The sequence below is a fragment of the Molothrus aeneus genome, chromosome 3 (assembly GCF_037042795.1).
Source record: "Molothrus aeneus isolate 106 chromosome 3, BPBGC_Maene_1.0, whole genome shotgun sequence".
NCBI classification, from domain to species: Eukaryota; Metazoa; Chordata; class Aves; order Passeriformes; family Icteridae; genus Molothrus; species Molothrus aeneus.
This window is the reverse complement of record NC_089648.1, coordinates 102,631,230-102,653,783: the sequence shown is the minus strand read 5'-3', so window position 1 is coordinate 102,653,783 and position 22,554 is coordinate 102,631,230. Positions and strand designations below refer to the sequence as shown.

General features: G+C 37.7%; 1 protein-coding gene across 1 annotated transcript in view; it reads left to right on the top strand.

The window, feature by feature from the left end:
- Positions 1-22,554, top strand: part of MMS22L (MMS22 like, DNA repair protein) — an 89,925-nt gene that overhangs the window by 55,462 nt on the left and 11,909 nt on the right. The window contains exons 15-20 of the mRNA XM_066547513.1: positions 8,018-8,208; positions 10,626-10,776; positions 13,487-13,629; positions 14,396-14,538; positions 14,684-14,843; positions 17,644-17,813. Of these exons, the coding sequence (XP_066403610.1) occupies positions 8,018-8,208; positions 10,626-10,776; positions 13,487-13,629; positions 14,396-14,538; positions 14,684-14,843; positions 17,644-17,813 (958 nt within the window). The remainder of the gene's footprint in view (positions 1-8,017; positions 8,209-10,625; positions 10,777-13,486; positions 13,630-14,395; positions 14,539-14,683; positions 14,844-17,643; positions 17,814-22,554) is intronic.

Here is a 22,554-nt window from a genome sequence, read left to right as displayed (position 1 = left end):
CATTTTTTCAATTAAGGCAACACAATGCAAAATATGTTTTCAGATGTTTGGGGGTGATGTATTCCTAATGTGTGTGGCAAAAAACCAAACAAACACTGTGAGTGGGAGTTATGGGTGGAGAAAGGTAGAGTGTCCTTTAGCTAAGTTTTTCCAGGGAAGCAGTGGTAATTGAAGTCATAGACTGGGTCAGGTTGGAAGGGACCATGGTGGGGTCATCTGGTCCAACCTCCCTGCTCAAGCCTCATCATTGTAGAGCTTATGGCACAGGATTGTGTGCAGGCAGTTCTTCAGTATCCCCAGTGAGGGAGACTCCACAACCTCTCTGGGCAACCTGATCCAGTGCTCAGTCACCTATACAATAAGAAAGTTCTTCCTGTTCAGGTGGAATTTTCTGTGCATCAGTTTCTTTCTACAGTGTGGTGATGTTGGCATCTTTTGACCTTTTATTCTTGGGTATCTCTCTGCCTGACAGCTCTGTTCAGGTTGAGCTTAAAGGTTGCCAGCACTTGGAAGAACCCTGCTCTCAAATGGTGTAGGGGTCTTCCAAGATACAGTGGTTAATTGACCTACAGTAATAGGTCCAGCTCACCAGCAGCACATTTGACACATGTAGTATATGTGTCTTGTACAACAAACTGCTCTTGCCTCCTCTCTGGGATTTTGTTTCCTGTTAACCTACAGGAAATGTAAAGAATTGAATCCAGTGTGTGTGTGGTGGGCCCAGAGACATCTGATTTAGTGTCATGAAAACAGAAATCTGTATGTTTGGAACCACTTTTAGAGCCCAGTGGCTGAAGATGTGTGCTTAAGTGTCTTGGGGTTTTGTTTAGTTTTGTTGTTTGTTTGTCATTTAAATCACAGGCAGCAGCTGCAGTGATGATATCTGTTCTCTAGTGATTAGTATGTAATATTGGGAGAGAAGAGTGTCCATTCCTTGTTCTAGGATTTCACATTTTTATCCACTAACTGACTTAATGTAGAACTCAATCAAAAGCAGAGCCCAAAATAGTATCAAAAATGGACCCAGCTGCCCTCCACCCTGATGCTGTGATTCATTGGTTGCTACATAAAAAAAAGTGTATTCTGTGTTTGAAAATACAAGTAGCTACTGCTGCACCTTATGCAAGCTGCCTGTTTTTTTGGTTTGGATTAGTTGTGATCAAATTTTCTAGGCCTCAGTAGACAGAGATTGAATCAGATGCTTAGCTCAAGGCTTTTGTGTAGATTAGTTGCAGGTATCTAGGGAACTTTCTGGTCAAAAGAGGGTGATCTGACTAAGTGAGCAGTTTGGGAATTATTATTCAGGAGTCTGATATCTGTTTGTGCCCTGCTTTTAACCATTACATCCTTGTATCCCTTTGGATCTCATCCAACATCTAAGACATCACGTTGTGTATGCTTCCTGTTCCTGATGAAGGTGTGCTGTAATGCTGATGGTGTTGTGCAAATCCACTATAAAGAACTCGAGCACCATGAGTGAATTTAAGCATTTGATAAAATTGCTATATAGAGAGAGTTCTGAGAAACATCCCTCTTCCCTAGTTAGCCCTCCCTACTCCATTGCATAAGTTAGTAATCATCATACACATTCATAACCAGGCATGTTATTTGGACTTCCTTTTTTAACAACTTCCTTTTAAACAAATGGTTTATAGAAGCAAATTAAAATGAAGGGTGAACACTAAAACATAATTTAATAAATACTGAACTGATAGGGGTAAGTTGATCTTTGATAATATTGTGTCATGATTTTTCCACTTCTGCTTATACACTGCTGTACAGCGGTACAGCTCTGTGGTGGTGGTGCTATTGTTATGGCTTGCACAGTGCTGACACATTATATAAACTGTGGGATATTTTACCAAATATTTCTTTTAATGGATGGGAAAATGTGGGTTTGGTCTTAAGTTTCCTGTCTTGCTTAGCTTTTTGAAATGTAGTTTTTAATTCCACAAAGGTGGGTGAAAATTCTGTGCACTTTGAGAGCTCCTACTGCAGTCATACCAGTCTCAATATACTGGGTGCTATAGAAAAGGATATAAAAAGTAAACTGTATCCCAGAGAGCTTAGAAACATATTTAAAAGAAGGCTTGAATGTTTGAATAAGACTTGGGTAGAATTTAGTCACCTTCCTTCATGCATGTCTCACTGATACAGACTGAATATGGAAGTGTCTGACAGCATGTAGGTCACTGTTTTAAACACCCAGCTTTCCTAGGTACAAAAACGTGTGCCCAGAGGCATTAAGGCTGTTTTCATAGACCTTAGCTGTTTAGCATCCAGCTTAGGCACTTTGAGGCCATAAAGTAGATGTTCTAGCACTTAAAATTCTTGTAAGCATGCTGTCAGTGCCCTTACTAAACATGCTGATAACCAGGAGTTCAGTGCGGAGCTCTGCCACTTGGCACACCTGCATTCATAGCTGGGGCCAAGAGAAAGGAGGTTCACCTCTTCACACATGAGGTCAGATGGCCACAATCATTCACCAGTGAAAAGAGAGCCAGAAGCCTTTATCATGAGATACCTGAAACCCACATCTGTGACTTGCCACCACTCTCTGAGCTGCACCACCATGCAGTTAGTGTGCCTTTTCTGTGAATCCAGATCCATTTCTTTTGCATGAATCTGCATTTGTAAGAGGTAGGATCCTACAGTTTGTTACTTGTATCTTGGCACAGTGTTAGGATACTGCATTGAAAGCAGACCTGAACCTAGATGCAGCCATTTTGGTTTTGCCTTTTTGAGTGCCAGTACTATACTTCAGATTGAAACTAGTTTTTATTTTTTAATGTTTAAAAAAATCCTGTATAAAAGTATTTCACTCACTCTAAAAGTGTGTTTTTCTTTACTTTGTATGATATTTTGTATATACTATACTTTGTATATATCTAGTAGTATATATCAAAGTATATATCTATACTTTGTATGATATTTTATGGTATCGGAAGTGGTTGTGATTCAGAAATGTTGCGTGTATTTGGTGTTAACTGCATTTTTGAAGCAGAGACAAAAAATAAATAAAGTAGAAGTGAGCAAGTAGAAGTGAGTTTGTTAACATGAGAGTTGGTATCCATAGGCATTGAAGAAATAGGTGCTATAGTTGCAATTTTCTATAACATGTAATTAAATGAAATAATAGTCAACTAATTGAATACTCATACTGGATTTTCAAAGGTGTATGGAAGGCACACAAGGAACTTTTTCAGCTTGATCTTGGATAGATTTAGTTACTGGAAATGTGTGTGACTTCTGAAACCTTGCTTGCAGTTCTGGTCACTGTAAATAGCAGTTCTGGTGGTATGACAGGAAGAAGTCAGTAGAGGTATTAAAGAAGTATTGGTGTTTTATGGCATTTGAAGAAAGTGAAATTGAATGAGTAGTTTTTAAGTAATTCTGCAGTGCTGTTTGCTAAATGTTGTTTGGTTGCTAAAAGCTGAGTGTACTGCTTTGTCACAGACATCTTTTATGAAAAATCCTTTCCTTAGGATTTTTTCTCCTGAGAAGCTGAGAGGCCTCAGGAACAAAATGTAAACAATGGTTATCTGCTGCTGTGGAATGCAACAGGTGGATCTGTGATTGGTCTCATAGAGTTGTTTCTAATTAATGGCCAATCAGAGTGAGCTGGCTGGGACTCTCTGTCTGAGCCACAAGCCTTTATTATCATTCCTTCTTTTCCTATTCTTAGCTAGCCTTCTGATGAAATCCTTTCTTCTATTTTTTTAGTATAGTTTTAATACAATATATATAATAAAATAATAAATCGAGCCTTCTGAAACATGGAGTGAGATCCTCATCTCTTCCCTCATCCTAAGACCCCTGTGAACACCGTCACACTGCTTGTCAGAAATTGGATGTTTTGTTTCTTGAAACACCTTGGAATCCCAGTGTCTGTGTCTGGTGGGAGGGGCACGCCAGGCTCTGCTAAAGGTGAGGCAGTGCCCTGCTCCACCCCCAGGCCTTGCCCAAGCCCTGGTTGAGCTGTCAATCATGGCATCATCTGGTGATCTGAGCAGAGAATAGATACTGACCTGTGGGAGCAAGGGCAGTGGAGGCCACAAAGTTGACAAGAGGAACTGGAGCACCTCCTGTACAAAGGCTGAGAAAGTTGGAGCTGTTCAGCCTGGAGAAGAGATGGTTTTGTAGAGACCTCATGGAAACCTCCCAGTATCTGAAGGGGCCAACAGGGATGCCACAGAGGGACTTGTTGTGGTAGGACAAGGAGTAATGGGTACAAACTAAAAGAGGGGAAATTTAAGTTACCTATTAGGAAGAAATTCTTTATTGTGAGGGTGGTGAGACACTAGAAAAGGGTGCTCCGAAAAGTTGTGGATGCCCCACAAATATTCAAGGTCAGGTTGGATGGGGCTTTGGGCAACCTGGTCTAGTGGGAGATGTCCCTGTCCATGGAGGAGTGTGGGAAATAGATCATCTTTAATGTCCCAGCCAACTAAAAGAATTCTATGATTCCATGAACTGTGTTGATAATCTTATTGATATAAAAGAGATATTGTGCAAGTTCCATTGATTTGGAAAGGGCACAGAGCACTTACTACCTCTCTTTGAATCTGATTGTGATGGCGCTTTGCTTCCTTTCACATTGCCTGAGTTTTTCTGGAAATAACTGATGACTGTAGTTGAAATTCTATGCATCAAAACCATTCACCATTTTAGAAATACTCATATATCTCTTCCCACTCTCCCTAGTTTTATCCAAGCGTGTTGATTCTTCAGGTGGTGGGTTTTCATTATTAATTTGTTTCAACATCAAAAGGTCATTCAGGTCCTTTAAAAAGACTTTCTTGAGCTTAATCTAGGCTGTACTGGGCAGCTGAGATTTGTAGATGCTGTGGCTGGCCTGCCTTGGACTGGGAGTGGAGGAGCTGGGAATACTGTCTGTGAAGAAACCAGTGTCTGTATTCATAGCCTGTGAGACCCTGAGGGTGGTAGCCCCTGGCAGTGCTGGTAGGAGAGAGGTCTTCTCTCATGTTGGGGAGTTCTAAACTCTTCTAGATAAAATTAAATGACATTGCATTAAATCTGGATGCTATTATGCATCCAGTGCAGATTACAGACTAGTAGTGACTTGAAAGTTTCCATTATACAGGCAGGCTGATGCATTTTGTGTTTTACTCTTCTGGCTTGACCTAAAGTTTGGCTCTATTTTAGTAATGCAGGCTTGCAAGGGCATATTTTATGATTACAGTATCTACATCCAGATAAATGACGACAATTCCTTACCCTAGGTGTAGAAAATAATCCTGTATGCTAGTATTATACCTACACATACAGCACAATCCTCATTCAGGTAGCACAAGCATTCCCTTCTTTAATAAACCCAGGATTTATTTGATCTGATGGCAAAACAAACAAGCAAAAAAACCCCACACTTTTTTTTTTAAGAAATAGAAAATTCATTATTTAAAAAAAGTAAAAACCACACCAAGTTATTACTGATGTAATAAGGCAACTGGTGGTTCCAGAGTTCTTAGCAGAATAGAAAATTAAATGTATAAAGTTTGAGAAATTGAGTAATGTTTGATGGTATGTGTGTCTAGTGTTAGAAAAAAGTAGAAACCTGTATAAAAAGTAAAATTTCATTTATTCATATTTTATTAGAGCTAAAAAATGTGCTAGTTTGTAGAAATAGCTGGCTACTTCAGCTGCAGCATATATTGATGCCCCATCTATTCCAAGCATTTACCTTATTGCCAGCATTTGTGTAGGTTACTATGAATAAACATAAATACTGATTTGTACGTGTTGCCCTTCCACTGACACAGAGATATATTACCTTACTTTGGAAGTCTGTACACCCTTCTACTTTGCATAGATGGCTAAAGGAGATGCAAGGCACCCGTCTTTGGAGAGGCAATTTAGAGGAGAGAAAAAGGTCTTTGTGCAGTTTTACAGTGTAGTCTGGGTGTAAGTAGGGCAGAATTTGGTCTCAGAAGTTTTATTCTCTGCATTATGAGGCATCATGTTTCCTTTCCTAACAAAATAGAACAGAAAAGCCCTTTGTTTTTACTGTTAAACTTTTTCTTTTTGCAACAGACAAAAATAATTTTTTAAAATTTTGTCTTTTGCCTTGCTTTTACCTTCTCATCATTTGACCTCTACACCTCACTGTTTCTATACCCTTTTCTTTGCCATTTTTTTTCATAAGGCGATGCTCCCAAAGAAGTGTTGCTTGACTTTTTATGCTAATCTTGCTTCTATTTCAGTTCATGTTGACTTGGAGAATATGCCTTGTAAATAGGAATACCAACTGGCATACTGAATATAATCCTCAGTTTCTAAGCATTGATTGTTTTCACAGCATCCTTAAAGGGTAAGCTGTCTCACTATCCAAATATCATGGCTGGGAAACTGAGGCTAACAAAGGCTGTATGATTTATGTGAAGCCACAGAGGGAATAAATGTTGGGTTTAGAATTCCTGGCTTCTGCTCCTGTGTTTGGACTCATGCCATCTCTCAAAGAAATCCTTGATTCCCCCTAATGCTGCATACCTTTCCTTGTCTGTTAAATGTAGCCATTCGAAAAGTAGCTGGTACTCAATTCTCTCTGTCTGTCCTATTGAAACTAATGAATGCCTGCAGGCAGGCATAAGGTATCGTTACCTTTGACAGCCAGTATGTTTTATGTTTTAAATTATGTGTTGGGCAGAATTTTTGGATACTAATTTGATATAATGAGATGCGCTTCTAATATCAACTGTAGTACGGGAAGGCCTTGCAGCCAACCTACTCTTTATTTAAAATTATTCCATTTCAGATGTCCTAATGAGTGCTGTGAGTTGTGTAATTCTTTCATAATTTTCCTCTGTTCCCAGAAGGGAACCAGGAGCTGGAGTTTTTTCTATTTTTGTTTTGGTCTATTTCAAATTAGGGTAAGCATAAAATAAAGATCTAGGGGAAGATTTTTGTGAAACACTTGCTATTGTGAGAATGGCAGTTAAGAAAAAAACATTGTAGTCTAGAAATGTTAGTGTTAAGGCAATTCTCGATGCCTCTGCGGTTTGCCATTATCTTATAAATATCTTGACTCTGACTTTACAGTGCTGTTTATAGAATTTAATAAAGCAAATGTAATAATGCTGCTTGTGCTTTAATGCACAATCTCAATTGGGTTGACCAGAAGATAAATAGGAACAGGAATGATAGTGCGTTCCTACAGATTGTTTTTAATAAGCATGTTATTTAGTTGATCAGCCTGCTACTATAATGCCTCCTATCCTGCTCTACCAGACAAATTTATTAATGCCCCCCCCCATTTCTCAGAGAACATTGATTCCCTGAAGACATATCTCTATTAAACCTCTAGAAAGTCACAACTTCCAAATTAGATTAAGTAGCAGGAATGGTACTAGAAGAATCAAAGAAAATTGAGTGTGTTATTGAATTCATGCCACATTGTCTGAGGAAGAGATGGGAGTTATGTGTAGTGGTAACTTTTGTCTTTACTGTACTAACAAAGCTGTGGGCATTGCTGTCAAACCTAATTGTCTGCAGTGCATCAGGATAAAATGAATCTTTTATCTAAACTCGTACCTAGTAAGATTGTACAAGTGAGAAGTAGATTTCAGAAGGAGGCTTTACAATTGATCAAAATCATTTGCCATTATTGGCTGTACACAACTCAATCCTAAAAATCCTAGTGACAGAAATTTTAAAGAAGCACCTGCCTTTCGATTGGAAGCAGACTTGCTTGTCATGCTAACAGTTGCAAAATGCAGATATTAATTTTAAAGCTGCCAATTTCTCATTTTGATCTGACATATTAAAAAGCATATAATTAATGGTTGACATTAGTAATTAACATTAACTTTATGGTGCTTAATATGCCATCATTCATCCATCAAATAACTGGTATGCATAATGTCTTTGCATAAAGGTTTTAATTGCTCAAAATGATCCTTCAGTTCTCAGACTCTACGGTTTAAAGTAGCTGTAAATACTGTTTAAAAAGATGTGAATTTTTCATTTATTGTACGTAAACATTGTTTTTGTTTCTCCCTAGGAGCGTGCACGAACGTGTAAGCCAGGGACCTCAACTGGGAAACACAGCCCCAGATGCACAGCTTCCATTAGTGGCTAAAGAGCACCACCTTGCTGTCGCCAGTGCTCTCTGGAGAAATTTCTTTCCCTACTTGAAGAGCCAGAGAATGTCACAGACGCTGCCTTCCCCACAGCTTGCTGATACAGCTGCAGGTTAGCACTGACCCTGCCTCTGACCTGCTGGGTTTGGTGCTGTTCTCTGGGTCACAAACTTTCAAGGAGTTTGTACTTTGGGATATTTCTCCTTCCATGTAGTAACTTCAGTGTGTATAAATGAAAAAAGTAGAATCTGTGCTAAATGTTTTGACAGAAGGAAGTATTGTAGTGTTGAATTCCTTAATAGGGTACAAACACATTGAGAATGCCAAAGGGGTTTGAAGCTACACAAACCTGACTTCTTTTTCACTACTAGTCACAAATTATAATCAACATGCAAGTGTTATACAGTATAAATAAGAATACTGTTTTTCACTATATTCAGAATTTACTTGTTTTTGTAGAAGTTTATTTGTGTTGAATTGTTCATCATGGTTGAGATTCAAACTAAATTTTCTAAAATATTTTTCATTTGAAAGCAATTTTTAAAAGGTTAGTGAGTTGACTGTTACTTTTTGACAATCCCTTGTGTTTGTGGTCATAAAACTGTTTCACGATTCATTCTAATTATTTGTCTTGCTTTACACTGAGGGCTTTGAATCTTGAAGTACAACATTCCATATGTGTGTGAACTCCACATGCAACGAGTCAGCTCAGCAGTGAATAGAAAGATATCCCAGTTTGATCTTTCACATCAGTAGCTAGCATGGTATTCTGCAGTTACAATGAAATCTTGTATCCAGTTAACTAAAATTCAGAAGAGTGAAACATAAAATATTTTTTCCCGTCATGATATGAATTAGATAAAGTCACAAGCTCAGGAGTACTGAGCTGGTAATAGAAAAGCTAAAAGACCCTTCATTTGAAGCAGCTCTGTGGTACTTAGGAGGCAGCATTAATGAAAGAGGCAGTGTGCAACAGTAGTGGTCTCACACTGCTGAAACCTGTGTGAGAAACAGCAATACAAATCAAAGGAGAAGGTTGTTAATGTCAAAACTTTCATTCATTTCCTACAGTGACATAGATTTTTTTCTATTTTATATTAGCACAGTGAAATAGCAAGAGCAGCAAGCTATTATAAACTCCTCTGAGAAGGAGGGGAGTGCAGTTGTGACCTGCTTTATAGAGATGTGTTAGGTAGCACTACAGAGACAGGCAAACCTTTCCCATGCTGTTTGAGCTTCTCGCCTTAAGGTTGCAGCCCAGAGGAGAGAGCGAGCAGCTGTCACAGCTCTCCTGCTCCCCCTGCCAGGCAAACAGCCTGGGCCTCACAGCACTGCTCTGCCTCCTGTTTCTCCCCAGCCTCTCTTAAGGCTGATGCTGCAGAAACGAGGTGATAATCTGGAAGAAGGCTGGCACAAATTGTTTCCTCACCTAAGGCAGAGTGGGGACTCTGTATGACCTTATTGTTTATTCTGAGGCACATAAGGAAATGGGAAGTCCTTCATGGCTAAAGGTAGTCTGTCCCTGTACTGTTAATTAAAACAATTTTATTGTTATTTCTGAAAATTAGCCTTTTCTGTCTAATTCAAAGTCAGTTCGTCAGTGTATGCAGGTTTATATTTATTTGAATTGGAGAATTTGGGAACTAATGAGCCCCTTTTTCATTGTCCTCCAAAGTCAGTTTTCCTGGCTGATTTGATGTTTCTCATTTCCTGTAACCCAATAACTGCTCAGCATTTAAGATTACATCAAATTTCTGAGTTTTTATGCACTTGTCATTTGCAGTATTAATATTTTTATTCTGGTACTGTTGAATACAGAATCTACAGTGGAATTAACAGAAACAGCAAAAGGTTATGCTTCATTACCAAAATTCTCCACAAAGTACTGCCCCAGTTTCTAGATCTGTAGCAGTTATATGGAGATCCTTGGCAAGACAAGAGTAATTTTTTTCCGTAGTGCTTTATTTATATGGTAACTTTTGATACATGAAAGTCTTCTAAAAATAGAGAGGTACCAGCTTTTACTGAGTGAATTCTTCCCAGATACAGTTTTTCACTGTGAGAAGTGTGTAAAAACAACAAAACAAATAAATAAAACTCAACTCTGTAAAGCACAGTAATACTTAAGTGTACAGGGCAAGATATAGTGGATGGAGGTAAGAAAAGAAAGTCAAGAAGATGAAAAAGCAGGTTTTAAGACATTGCAGAGGTGGTAAAACTATGCCTTCAGGATTTATAAACTGTGGTTTTGTGAATCTGTTTAAAATTGCATGTGTTAGGATCTATTTTTCCTCCTTTGCCACCCATGTGTCTTGATGATTTACAAACTGCTTGGGATAGAGACTACATTTTTAACAAAAAGGATACAAACAATCACTGTTAGAACAGTTGCCCTGTTCTAATTGAGATTTCTGGTACTTCCAGATTGCGCATTAGTAATTGTAATTAATTTTCAGTGCTCTTTCTGGAACAGGGGTTATACTGAGAAATTATTAAAATGGTGCCATGTTTTTCTCTCTTTAAAAACAGGTTTTACTCTCTTAGCTTTGGATATACCCAGCAAAGCCCTGTCAGATCTGCAGCCACAGCCTGTTCTGTCAATGATGCGGCTGTTTGGGTGGGATGACATGGTGTGGCCTCAGTTGGTGTCAAGATACCTAAGTCATCTAATTGAAAACAGGTGAAAAGTTGTGACTATTTGTTCTTCCAGTACCTTTTCATCCTTCATTAGGTTTGAGGAAAATCTTGCTTCAGAATGTAATGTTTCATTATAATAGTGCAGATGCTTTGCATCTTCTCCAAGAGGATCATCTAGTGCAGATTGCCCAGGACAATCCAGTAAAGTTTTTATATACCTGAGATATTTTATTTTCACTAAGTAAGCCTCTGTGAACCTAAGATGGATGGGTCGTGGTTGTTTTTGTTGTGTGCTTTTTTTTTTGCCTGCCTTGCCTGCTTCTGAATCAGGTTTTGGAAGCAGGGGAGGTGAGAAATGAGAGAGAAAGAGGGAGTATTTCTGTGTTGGACGGTATTTGAAAGTGAAAAATGTTGCACATTTTTAGGGTATGTAGTGTACTAAGGACAGTAACTGTAAATCAGGATATGGTAAAGATTATTTAAGTGTGGTTGACAAAGATGAGGCTATGGCCTTCTTGCAGGGAGGTGTTAGAAAAGGTTGAATTTAATTCCTTGTGTGTCAGTTTGGAACTTGGGAAAGGAGTGTTCAATCTTCTGCTAAATTTCTCTTTTATGATTTTTATAGAGTTTCATTCAAGGTTGCAGATACCTAGCATGTGCTGAATGAAAGAGTTAGGCACATTAAATTCCTTTTATAATTTGAATTTTATAATTTTGAATTTTGTTGCTCTTTGGGTGAGATCAAGAAAAAAATTTTGATTCTTAAACTTGAATTTTGGTATTATTTAGGTCTTAAGGTAAATTACCAATTCTCTTCACTCAAGCAGGTATTTGAAAGCAATTAAGTATTTTTCACCAATATTCATTAAGCACCTGACATATTGTTAACAATGTATACATAGATACTTGTTGTCCTGGCTCAGCTTACCTTGTGTGTACCTAAGGTAATATATTTTTAGTAGAATATAGAGGTAGCACTGTTGTCTTGAAAACACTTTTTTTTAGCATGATTCAGGTACTTAATTACCTTACACAGTTTTATAGCAAAAGTTATCAAAGTATCCAAGTGCTGTGGTCTTAAGACTTCATGGTTACTGTGCTGTGATAATTTTCCCATCAGATATTCTCAGTTAAAAAGTAAAAAGATTCTTTTGTTTCCAATACTGGTATACCCTGCAAGCTTTGACAACGTACGCATGAGCTTTGGAATTTCTTCTGCAGTAGAGCCTAAACCTTCCTCTCCAGATCCATGTTGTGTAGTGCATGATAGTGTTGGAACCTGTCCAAACTAACTCTGAGCATGTGAATAATCTCACTGTTTTAAAAGGACCACCTGCCTTGCTTCCAGCAGGTAGTTATTGTTCCTTCCTTTCTAAGGATTAGGAGCATGTTCCTTTCCAGTTCTAGGAAGATGCCTGAGTGGCCCACCTACCAGCAAGCAAGAGAAACAAGAGCAAGACTACCACAGAAAGTGGTTTTGTCAGCCTTTGGGACCAAGTAGACTGGCTGTGTACATCAAGATTACACAAGACTGAATTTCTTTGTGATACTGCAAGTAGCATTAAGTCCATAGGCAACCTATTTGTTCTCTTTTGATGCTGGAATTCAGTGTTAATTTTTTTATTTTATTTGCTTTCAATTGGTCTCCTTACTTATTCTGTCAATAGTACTTCAGCAGGAATGTTCAGACAAAATATCGCTGGTTTTAAGTGAAACAGAAAACCCCCTCAACTTCATTAATGTTGTTTAGTGAGAAGTAGAATCCAGTTTGGTTTCCATCTAGACCTTTGTTGACATTCTGTTGTAAGCATGAGTAAAAATGAGTAGAAAATAGGTAGATTTACATGTACACATATCAAGAAAGAGTACAAGCATATTTCATTAAAGCTGAAGTATCTAGGACTGACCAGGGAAGAAGTCTCTCAAATAAAAGGTGTAACAATTTTCAAGAAATATCTCTGACCTGAAGCACACATGCACCTCATTTGATAGTAATTTGGAACAGAGTGCAGCACACACCTGCTGTCTTTTTGCAAGGAGTTTCTCCAGAATTAATGATGCAAGGTTGATATGCTTAGGAAAAACAACTGCAGCAGCTACTCATGGTGGTGAGGCAAATAAAATTTTGGGATTACAGAGCAGTAGAGTACAGGGACTGTGCATTGAGTCACTCTGGTCTGACACCTGACTGGTAGAATGGTAGCAAGTGTTTGAAAGCGTATATAGCATGTTTATGTGGGAATGGATATACTTGTGTGTGTATACGTACCTAAATGAATATGTCTGTAAGTGTACTGCCAAGTACAGCAGTTTCCTTTCTTATCTCCAAGGTGCCCTTTTATGTTTCCCTTTTGCATCTGTTTTGAACATGGCATATCTTTATTTGCTAAAGCAGACCTTCTCCATCTTTAATGCAGTTAGAACTAAGCAGACTTCAGAGTAGCGTGGGACACCTGGGCTGGCCTTTATGAAGGGCTGGAGCAGCGTGAGCAATGTCAATATGAAGTTCCAAGCTGATTCAGATAAACTATTTCCAGCATTGTACATTGTTAGTTAGACAATACAGTCAAATTATCCATTGTTACAGTAAGGCATTTCCCATTGTGTGAATTTTCCTCCCTCTGTTTTTTTTGTAGCCAAAACATCTATACACGGGTATATGTGCATCTACAGCCAAATGAGACACTCTATCACCTTTCTGCCTACTTTTATTAGATCTCTGTACCTTTTTTCTTTCTCTTCCACCTACACAGTTCACTGTGTGAAGCTTTTTCTAGCATGGGCTATACATCCTACGAAGCTTTGACAGTACGTTCGTGGTTTCGCTGCGTTTTGCAAATGTTCCTCGATCAACCAAGTGGCGCCTTGGCCAAGACAGATGCTGAGAGAACAGTTGGTAAGTGCTCACATTTCCCTCATGTTTGCAGTAACAGGGCTATATTGCAAAGCTGGCAAACATTTTCAGCTAATTACAAAATGTATTTTTGTTTGTATTCCTTTACTTTTACCTAATTACAAAATGTGTTTCTTTACACTGCTTGTGCTATTTATTGATAGTTTGCCTGCTCTGCATATGACAAATTTATCACAAACAAAGATAAAAGAGCTTGTTTCCTTGGAAGCAAAGAATAAAAACTTGCTCCCAAGGAGACAAGTTATTTTTCCCCCATGGAGAAACTGCTCTAAAAAAAGTGAAAATCTGAAGTAAATAGTCAGAAATCATGCTGTGAATGGCCTAAAAGAAAAATAAAAGGGAGGGATGGGGGAATCTAGCTGCAATTAATTCTCCCCTTTTTTACAATGGATACTTTGCTTTCTTAGAGCAATACTTTATCCCTTCTTCTAAAACCACTGCAGTTCTAATTATCTGTAGAACTTGTCTTCCAGTCACTATTTCTCAAACACATTTTGTGGATTTTGAAAAAAAAAAAGGAAACCCATCAGCTTAAGCCATACTTAAAACTCTGTATTTTCTTATAAATTATATCAGAAAAATAACTGGTTTAGAATTGTTTTATTTGTCTGGAGAGATGCAGTTGGTTGCCAAATACTTGTGGTTTAGATATTTTTTAAAAATGCTTCACTTTGATTTTGGGACTAAGTTAAATGTAAAATCATAACTGTATACTATATTTACTGATGTGATCTCTTGTAATAATCAGGAAAAGCCTATATGGAGCAGCTGACGGAAATGACAAGACTGATTTTTAAGCTCTCAGAAGTAGAAAACATTCTTTTAAAAGCTAATGTTGGACAGTCAGTTTTCAAGCAAGACCCAAAAAATGCTCTTGTCCAGTTCATTAAGGTACTGTACATCTACCCCATATTATTTTCATAAGACAGTTTTAGTGAAAAGAGACTATGTATCAGATTTAGAGTGCTGAAAAAGAAATTACAAAAGTCTCATGAGAGACTGATTTATATTTATTTCAATGTTTTTGTTTTCTCAGGCTGTTGGTAGAACTTACAGTGGTCTTCAGACACTCCCTGAGAAATCTGCCATGGTAGCAAAGACTCTGGAGTATTTAGGTGATGTATTAAAGTATGTAAAACCCTATCTGAAGGCAAAAGGACCTCCAGAAGGTCTGCAGCTTACATACTGGATCATAGGTAATTATTTTACACCTCTTTTCTTTTAGGAAATAATTTTAAAGAATCAGTAAAATAAACTTATGATACGTTTTCCCCTCTATGCTATCCGTATTTTTTTTTCCAGATTTTCTCTAGATCCTGATGTCTAACCTCCTTGTGTGTTTTTTATGGGTTTTTTTTTAATTACCCCTGCAAATTAGTATTTTCAAAAGTAAAATGTTTTTGTATCATTCATTACTGAAAACCACCTGTTTTACCTGAACAAACCCAGAAACAGTGACAAGAGCTGGTTTCTGGCTCTTTAGCTGTAGTGAGGATTGTTGTAAGTCATAGCAGTTCCTGAAGTTACAGCAATTTATACCCACAGTGGATCTGCTCTTCCCAGAGAGGGTCATGAGATCTTTTTGTATGAGGTCTCTTATTGTTTCCTTCCTCTGCCCACTTATTTTAAACAGAAGTGATGAACTCTTGAGTTCTTCCTGTAGAACATAAAAGTAGGTGTCCACCCTTCTGAAAGAACACCAAGATTTGAGCCATGTGGATTGAGACAACGTGCAGCTTTGGTGTTAGGTATCCACGCTATGGGGCTGACTCACCAAAGAAAACACTGTAGTAGTCACTGATTTGAATGGGTTTTTTCAATCACTGTATAGTTAAGGTAGAAGTGGAAGTGCTGCCAAGGAGTTGTAGAATTCAGCAAACTGTAGGCAGATTTTGTTAGGGCCAATGTGGAGGGGTAAGGTAGAGTTTAAGACTATGGTTTTAGGGAGTTTAGGAAAAGGTTTTTCACCCAGAGGGGGATTGAGCACTGGCAAAGGCTCCCTGGGGAAGTGGTCACAGCTTGGACAATGCTCTCGGGCACATGGTGGGACCTTTGGTGGGTGTCCTGTGCAGGGCTGGGAGGTGGACTTGGTGATCCTTGGGGATCCCTTTCATCTGAGGATACTCTGTGATAAGCAGTATTATGACAGGCTACATCCTATGTAGTGGAGTTGTTAGTGGCCAAATTGGCTTAGGTATGTACTTCACTTCTTTTTTGGAACTCCTTCTCTGACAAGCACTCTGTACTTTACTAAAATGCAATTCTAGCATTTATTCATTAAACGTGGAATCACTAATAGGGTGCAAAAGAAGAGTGCTTTAAAATGTGCTAGTCTGACCCACTTACTTTTAAAAACAGAGTAAACTTTATGTATCTTAGAACAGAGATAATGATTTGCATGCACACACAGTTAACATCATGATTTTAAGGAGCACAGGGAAAGCATGACCAAGATGCAGAAGGTGAACCAAATGTACTGGAATTAGAGTTTTTAAAAATACTCAGTTTTTATATTGTGTGACCAGCATACTTTGACACACAGGATGTATATAAAATTAAACATTTTTAGGTACCCAGATGTGGGTCAGAGCCTTGGAAAGTAATTTTAGATTGGTATTTTCCTTTTTAGATTGGTATTGTCCTTTTTGTTCTTTGCAGTAGGAAACAATTAATCTTCAGTCATGCTGTTGTGTGCAAGAAAATGTCCTTTCTTTTTATTTAAGAAAACATAAAGAAGGTTTAAAAGAAGAGAAAAATCAAGTGTATTTCAATCACTACTTCACATTCTGTGGGCTTGTTAAATTATAAGGACAAAGCAGAAAACTTAACAAATGTAAACACCTCCTGTCTGTAGTCAGATTGTGTCTTGTACTGTCCCATACATCACAGCAGTGATAATAGAAGGAGTGCTTTGAGCTGGAATGACCGTGTTTCTTTCAAAGCAGGAAGCTTAGACAACATTATTAGAAGTATTGTTAGGTGATCATTCCCTTTCTCTATGATTGATCATTGTGTTTTCTTTCACTCCACAAGATTAATGTTGTTTTGCGTTGTTTTTAGAGATGATAATGAATGACTTTTATAGATTAATAATATCTTGTAACGGCCTACTTTTGATTTTCCATTATTTTCAAAGTCTTAAACATGTTTCCTCGGGATATTCCTGTACTTTCAACCCAGAAAACTTCTTCCTCCCTCTAATAATATGTAAAGTTGAAAATGTCTACATAAGAATCTTGTTTTATTTAATGTGTTTTGAGTATTAACACTTCTGAGTATGGAGTTAGTTTTTCAGAATTACACCTCGCCTGCAATAAAGATGTTTTTCAAAGTTGGGGTATTTGCACATCAACACCTTTTTACTTTTTTTTTTCTGAAATTCAAAAGAACAATCTTAAAACTGGCTCAAAGCAGAGCCAAGTGATACATTATTGTGCTGAAAACAAGAAAGATGTTCTCTGAGGCTCTCAGTTTGTGAACTGAGAGCCCACAAAGACCTGGCAAGATTTAATGGAGTTGGCTGGCCCTTGTTCTTCTTAATCTGCTGAAATTAAATGCAATTTGAAGGATATTTAATGTTTTGCTAACATTAAATTGCTGTGTGAGTAGTTGCTGATGTGGTGTTGCCACAGTGGTGTTAGACAAATGTAAAGGGAAGGCAAAGGCAGCATTTCTCTGCAAAAGGGATGAGTGCACACAGCAAGGTAAATGTTCAAGTGCACGTGTGCTGATTGCAGTAGGGTTATGGATCAAGTTTAATTAAGTTTTTGCAGGGATCTAAGAGACTCATCCTATCTTTAGCATTGCTGTACTTTTCCTAAAGCATCTGCACTTGCCTACAAACTTGTAACTGTGTTGTGTTGAATCCATACAGTATCTTATTTTGATGAACTGTAAATGGACTTCTGAGTTGTTTTGACTGGGATTTTTTAATGCCTTTTCTCAATTTTTTTTTTCTTAAATTACTGTAAATTACTTTGGGATTTTTTTCAACAGGATGTCTAGTAAAGTTCTGTGCACCAATACTGGCTACTTCCAAGGCACAGCAGCTCTTGTTTCGCATTGTGGATTGCTTACTGCTGCCACACTCTGTGCTCCAGCAGGACAAGGAGCTGCCTGTGGCTTTGCTGTCTGCCATTCAGGAAAGCCTGCCTCTTTATCTCCAGGTAAATATCTCAGCTCTATTATCAGCGCACAAATGAATCTTCAGGAAAGGTTAATATTGCAGGGGATGTTTTCTTTTTCCCTAGTCAAGAAGCATTGACAGAATTTACCGAAGCAGTAAGGAAAGTTTTTTTTCTTCCTATAGAAGTGAAGGGAAAATTGCCACCCATTTGGCTTTCCTCATTACAGGCAGCTATGCTGTGGTACACTCCAGAGCTTCTGGTCTCATCACTGCATATGGAAAACCTTTAGCCAACCTGCTGGTTACACTGGTCTCCAATGTGACAGATTTCTCAAACAGTGCATCAAGTAATCATGATATGGAGTGAGAAAATTGTTAAGTTGACAGAACAAATATTTTAAATCATCCTTGACTTGGCTAACTGTAGATAGTTATAAATGAGATACCCCTTTTTTGTTGCTCTTGGGAACAAAAGAAAATCCTTGGTGTATCATGTCACTGGTTTGTCTTAATACTTGGAAAATATGTTTTGCTAAATCAGGTTCCTGCTGCTTCGGATTGTGTGACTAAAGCCTTCTTCCCTATTATTTGTCCTACTCTTCTCTCAGTTACTCTGTCACTCTTGAAACTCTGTAAGGCTTGTTGATGCTGTAGAAAGAGACTAATTTCTGCTGGTGAGAAAGAGAAAGGCCTATATTTTGAAAATAAATAAGTTGACTTGTTTTCCTTGTAAGTCTTTGTGTCTTTTTTGCTTACCATTTCCCCTTCTCTCTTAGTCTTCATTTTGATTGCAGTCTTAACTCACTACTTTGCAGGATTGTATTGTGAAACAGTGCAGTGGTGACATTGTAAACATCACTTGGATTTATTAGTTTCAAAAGCAGCTCATTGTGATTGAAGGCATGTCATATGGAAGTGAATATGGTTGTGCAATGCTCTGCACAGTATGTTTTGCTTTATTGCTCTGTAGGTATTTTCAGAAGCTGTGTACATGTAGGGCCATCTGGACAATGGTATTAGCATGGACTGTGAGTGTCTGTTTACTAATTTGGTATTTCTGTTGTAGAGCCAGTTTCTCTGGAGCCTGCAGAGACAGATGTAGCCTTCAGATGAAACCACTTGAGTTGGTTTTGAAGTCTTGAGTGTTGTGTACCCTTGTTTCCTGTTTTATTTGCCAGTTTCTGACTTCCAGACCTCACTTTTGTACTCTTCATCAGTTTGCTGCATTGTCCATGTGCTTTCCAGCTATGCTAGATGATCTTGTGTGACAAAATATTTTAGACAAACACTACTTCTAGAAAACAAGTAATTCTTAAATTTGATAGCCACTTCTGGGGAGAAAAGAGGAGAATTCATGAGTTATTTTTCCTGTTTCAATATGACACTTTTTGTATTTTATTAATTTTTGTTTGTCTTTGCAAGGTTCCAATATTTTTAAGTGTCTGAAAATGCTTCATTTATTCAAAAATACTTCCTCCTCTTATGTGGAAAAGTGGGAAAATTCCGATTTCGAATCAACTCAAAAATATTTCAAGATCAGTTTAAAAACAACAACAAAAAAATAACTCTTCTGAGATCATTTGAGATTGAATGGATTCTAGGCACTCTCTGACATCTCAGGTTATTGTTTCACAGTTGCGTTAAAGTTACATTCATTCCCTTTCACCCCAATACACATTCTCATTTAATTTCCTTTAATGATTCTGTGAATAGCAATTTTTGACTTGAATCAAATCATAACTAGCCTCACAAAACAAACAAAACCCAAAAACCCAAATGGGCATATCAGAAAAGTGATCAAACAGTATATGTGGAAGGGAAGATGGAGAAACAGAATTCTTTGGGAATAACCTCACCTTGACTTAACAAAACTGCAGGTGAAATGTGTGATGAGGCCACTCTTGGGGAGCTGCCCTGTGCCTGGTGCTCATTTGTGGAGATAGAGACTGGTATTTTAGGACAGGAGTCTTAATTCACCCTAGTGTTAGACAAGCATTGTTCTGTAGATCTGTCCCTGTTCATACTCCAGCTTACAACTTAATCTTTTCACAGTTGTGAAAATAAAGGAACAGGAATTTGGAGACCATGCAAAACATCATCTTATACATGCGAGTTCTTTATTCATAGTCAAAGTATAAAAGCCCTTGAGTGGAATTTCTACTCAGCAGCCTTTCCTTTTTAATTTTTTTTTTCTTTAGTCTTCTGAAAAGTTCCAGGCTCCATTTTTTTTTTCTTCAGTTCCTACAGTGTAGGCTTTTCCTGCTTTGCTCAAAAAAACTGCTTCAGATCTCAGAAAACATTTTAGTTTTGCTAGCAATGACCTGAAAAAAAATCCCTCTTTCCAGAGTATTTAACAGCTAATCTTAATCTAGTTTACTTGATCCATTTTTTGGGTTTTAAAGGAGTTTGAAGTCAGTCCTAGTAGCAATTTATTTTACATATCCACTGATGCAACAATTTTATGAAATTCTATAGAATTCCTGAATATTTTAATCTTTTAGGACAACATTTTAATCTTTTGGGCTCCTTCTCTCCACCCAATGTAGTTTATTACGACACAATTCATCAGAACCAATGGCTATATTTCACCGTCCTTCACCACCCCAACCTACAAATTTATTTGCTTCATTTTACACAAGCACACATAATTGTCAAAGGCACTAATTAAGACTAGTTGTTGCATTTGTCTCTCATCACTTCAGATTGACTGTGTTTACTTGTTATGTTTGTGCTTATATAGCACTTTGGGCTATATCCCCTGCCTTTTGACAGTTTTTGGGCAGCTGGTCTGGTCTCTACTGTACAGGGAGCTTATCAAGATTTTTTTTCAAACTCAGTCACTGATACTGCCTTGCTAAAATAGCTTAGCTCTAGCAACTTTTAAACTATTTTTTGGTTTTTTATCTTGCCTAAAGGGTTACTGTCTGGGTACTATTTCTTTCACTGCACATGTGTTTTGGTAATACTTGATGACCTAAGTAAGATTTTTATTGAGATATAAAAATTGCCCTCAGATATGTTTGAATTACTGACTTTGGAAAGTAAAGCACAAAGAATGTGAATGAACAGCCATTTTACAATAGTATGAGACTGTTCCTAATTATGAAATAGTGAGGTATGTAAAATTTAACTGTAGGTATTTCACTACTGCAAAAAGAAGTTGAGTTGATTTGTGTGGTAGTGGATTGCTAAAATCTATCATAGAAAGTTTCATATTGCTCTTGATGGATTTCTTGGAGAATGATTTGGAAGAATTTCAGTACATGTTTACCAGTAATATGGGAAAAGACTGAAGCAGTGTAAGAAACTTGTTTTGGAGAAGAAATTAGTTTAAATCCATCTTGCAGAATACAGTGTGGGTGCATGGAATAAGCACTGTATACATAATGACAGGGAAGGTAAGATTTATCAGTATTAATTACTGCTTGATTTATCAGTATTAATCCTGTCCAAATGAAGACAATTTGTTGATTTCTGTCTAAATACTGGGAAAGGCAAAAGAGCTTCATTCTTAGTAGTGCTTGGCCCATGCACTTCCCAGTGATTTTAATGGCTCTGTGCAGGCTCAGCATTTGTCAGAGATCAGACCTTGAAAGCCCTCCCATGAGCCACATCTGTGGTCCGATATTTGAGCAAGCTTATCAGTACATTTTGTGAATTATAATATGTGTTTAATAGCAATTGTACAACGTTAATTGGTGGACAGCAGATTTATTCCAACAGTGGGACTTGCAGTGTAAGTCATCATTAGGTAGCTTGGCATTTCTGCAGTGAATAGTTCCAGTAATCCACACTAATCAGTTCTTTGCTCTCCACAGGTGATTTACAGATATACAGATAAATCAGAAGAGGCAGCTCTGGCCACAAAACGGTTCCTGCAGTGAACACACACAGGAATCCGTTGCCTTTCTGCTAAAATGAAGAGCAGATGATGTCATGCTTCTCTGCTCCCTTTACAATTTTATTTTTTTTTTAATCTTAACCTCAGAAGATGGCTGAAGAACACAGTTAAGGAAAAGAAAGCTACTCTATCCAACCCTTTAAAGTCCATCTGCTTTGTGTAGGGATTGTCCTGGGGGTCTGATGTGATTGATTTCAAATCTCTGCTCCAGAATTGCAGTCCAGTTGCACGTGTGTTTCTTTTTTTCGCTCATTTGAACAGCAGCTTCCTTTATCTCGCTTAATTACTGGTGGGATTTAAAAGAAGAAATTTCTGTGTGATTACCTTGCAATCACATCCTTGGCCAGCACTGCCTAGGGTGTTTTGCCATTGTAGCTGGAGATTTGCACCTACTGTGCAGTGTTGGTAATTCATGCCTTGTGCCACTTGGGATATAGCGTTGTCAGACCTTGGGCAGGTCTGTTGCTCTCTGCACTTTGAAAGGAAAAGGAGTCCAAAATAAAGAACACAGCGCTGAACTGAAGTGAGTAGGTCTTTTTGTCCAAGAGAGAAATCCAAGGTTTTTTTCTAATTTTTTGGGATGCTGTTTCCAAATCAATTTATTTCAACCCAAAAAATGAAAATGCTTTTATGAAGGATCAGGCTAGGTTTGTTTGAAATGAAATTACTAGGCCTGCAAAAATTAGTCAGCATTCCCTCAGATATCTAAATCCTAATATTCTTTTCTTTTTATTGCAACAATTTAATAAGTCTAGGATCATTCTTACAAACAGTAACTCTTACTAGTTAATAACTGATGTCTTCTTGATACTATATATAATTTGTTGATCCTCAGTTTGAAGAACTGTCTCATTTTAGCAATTGTCATTGTTAGTTCTTC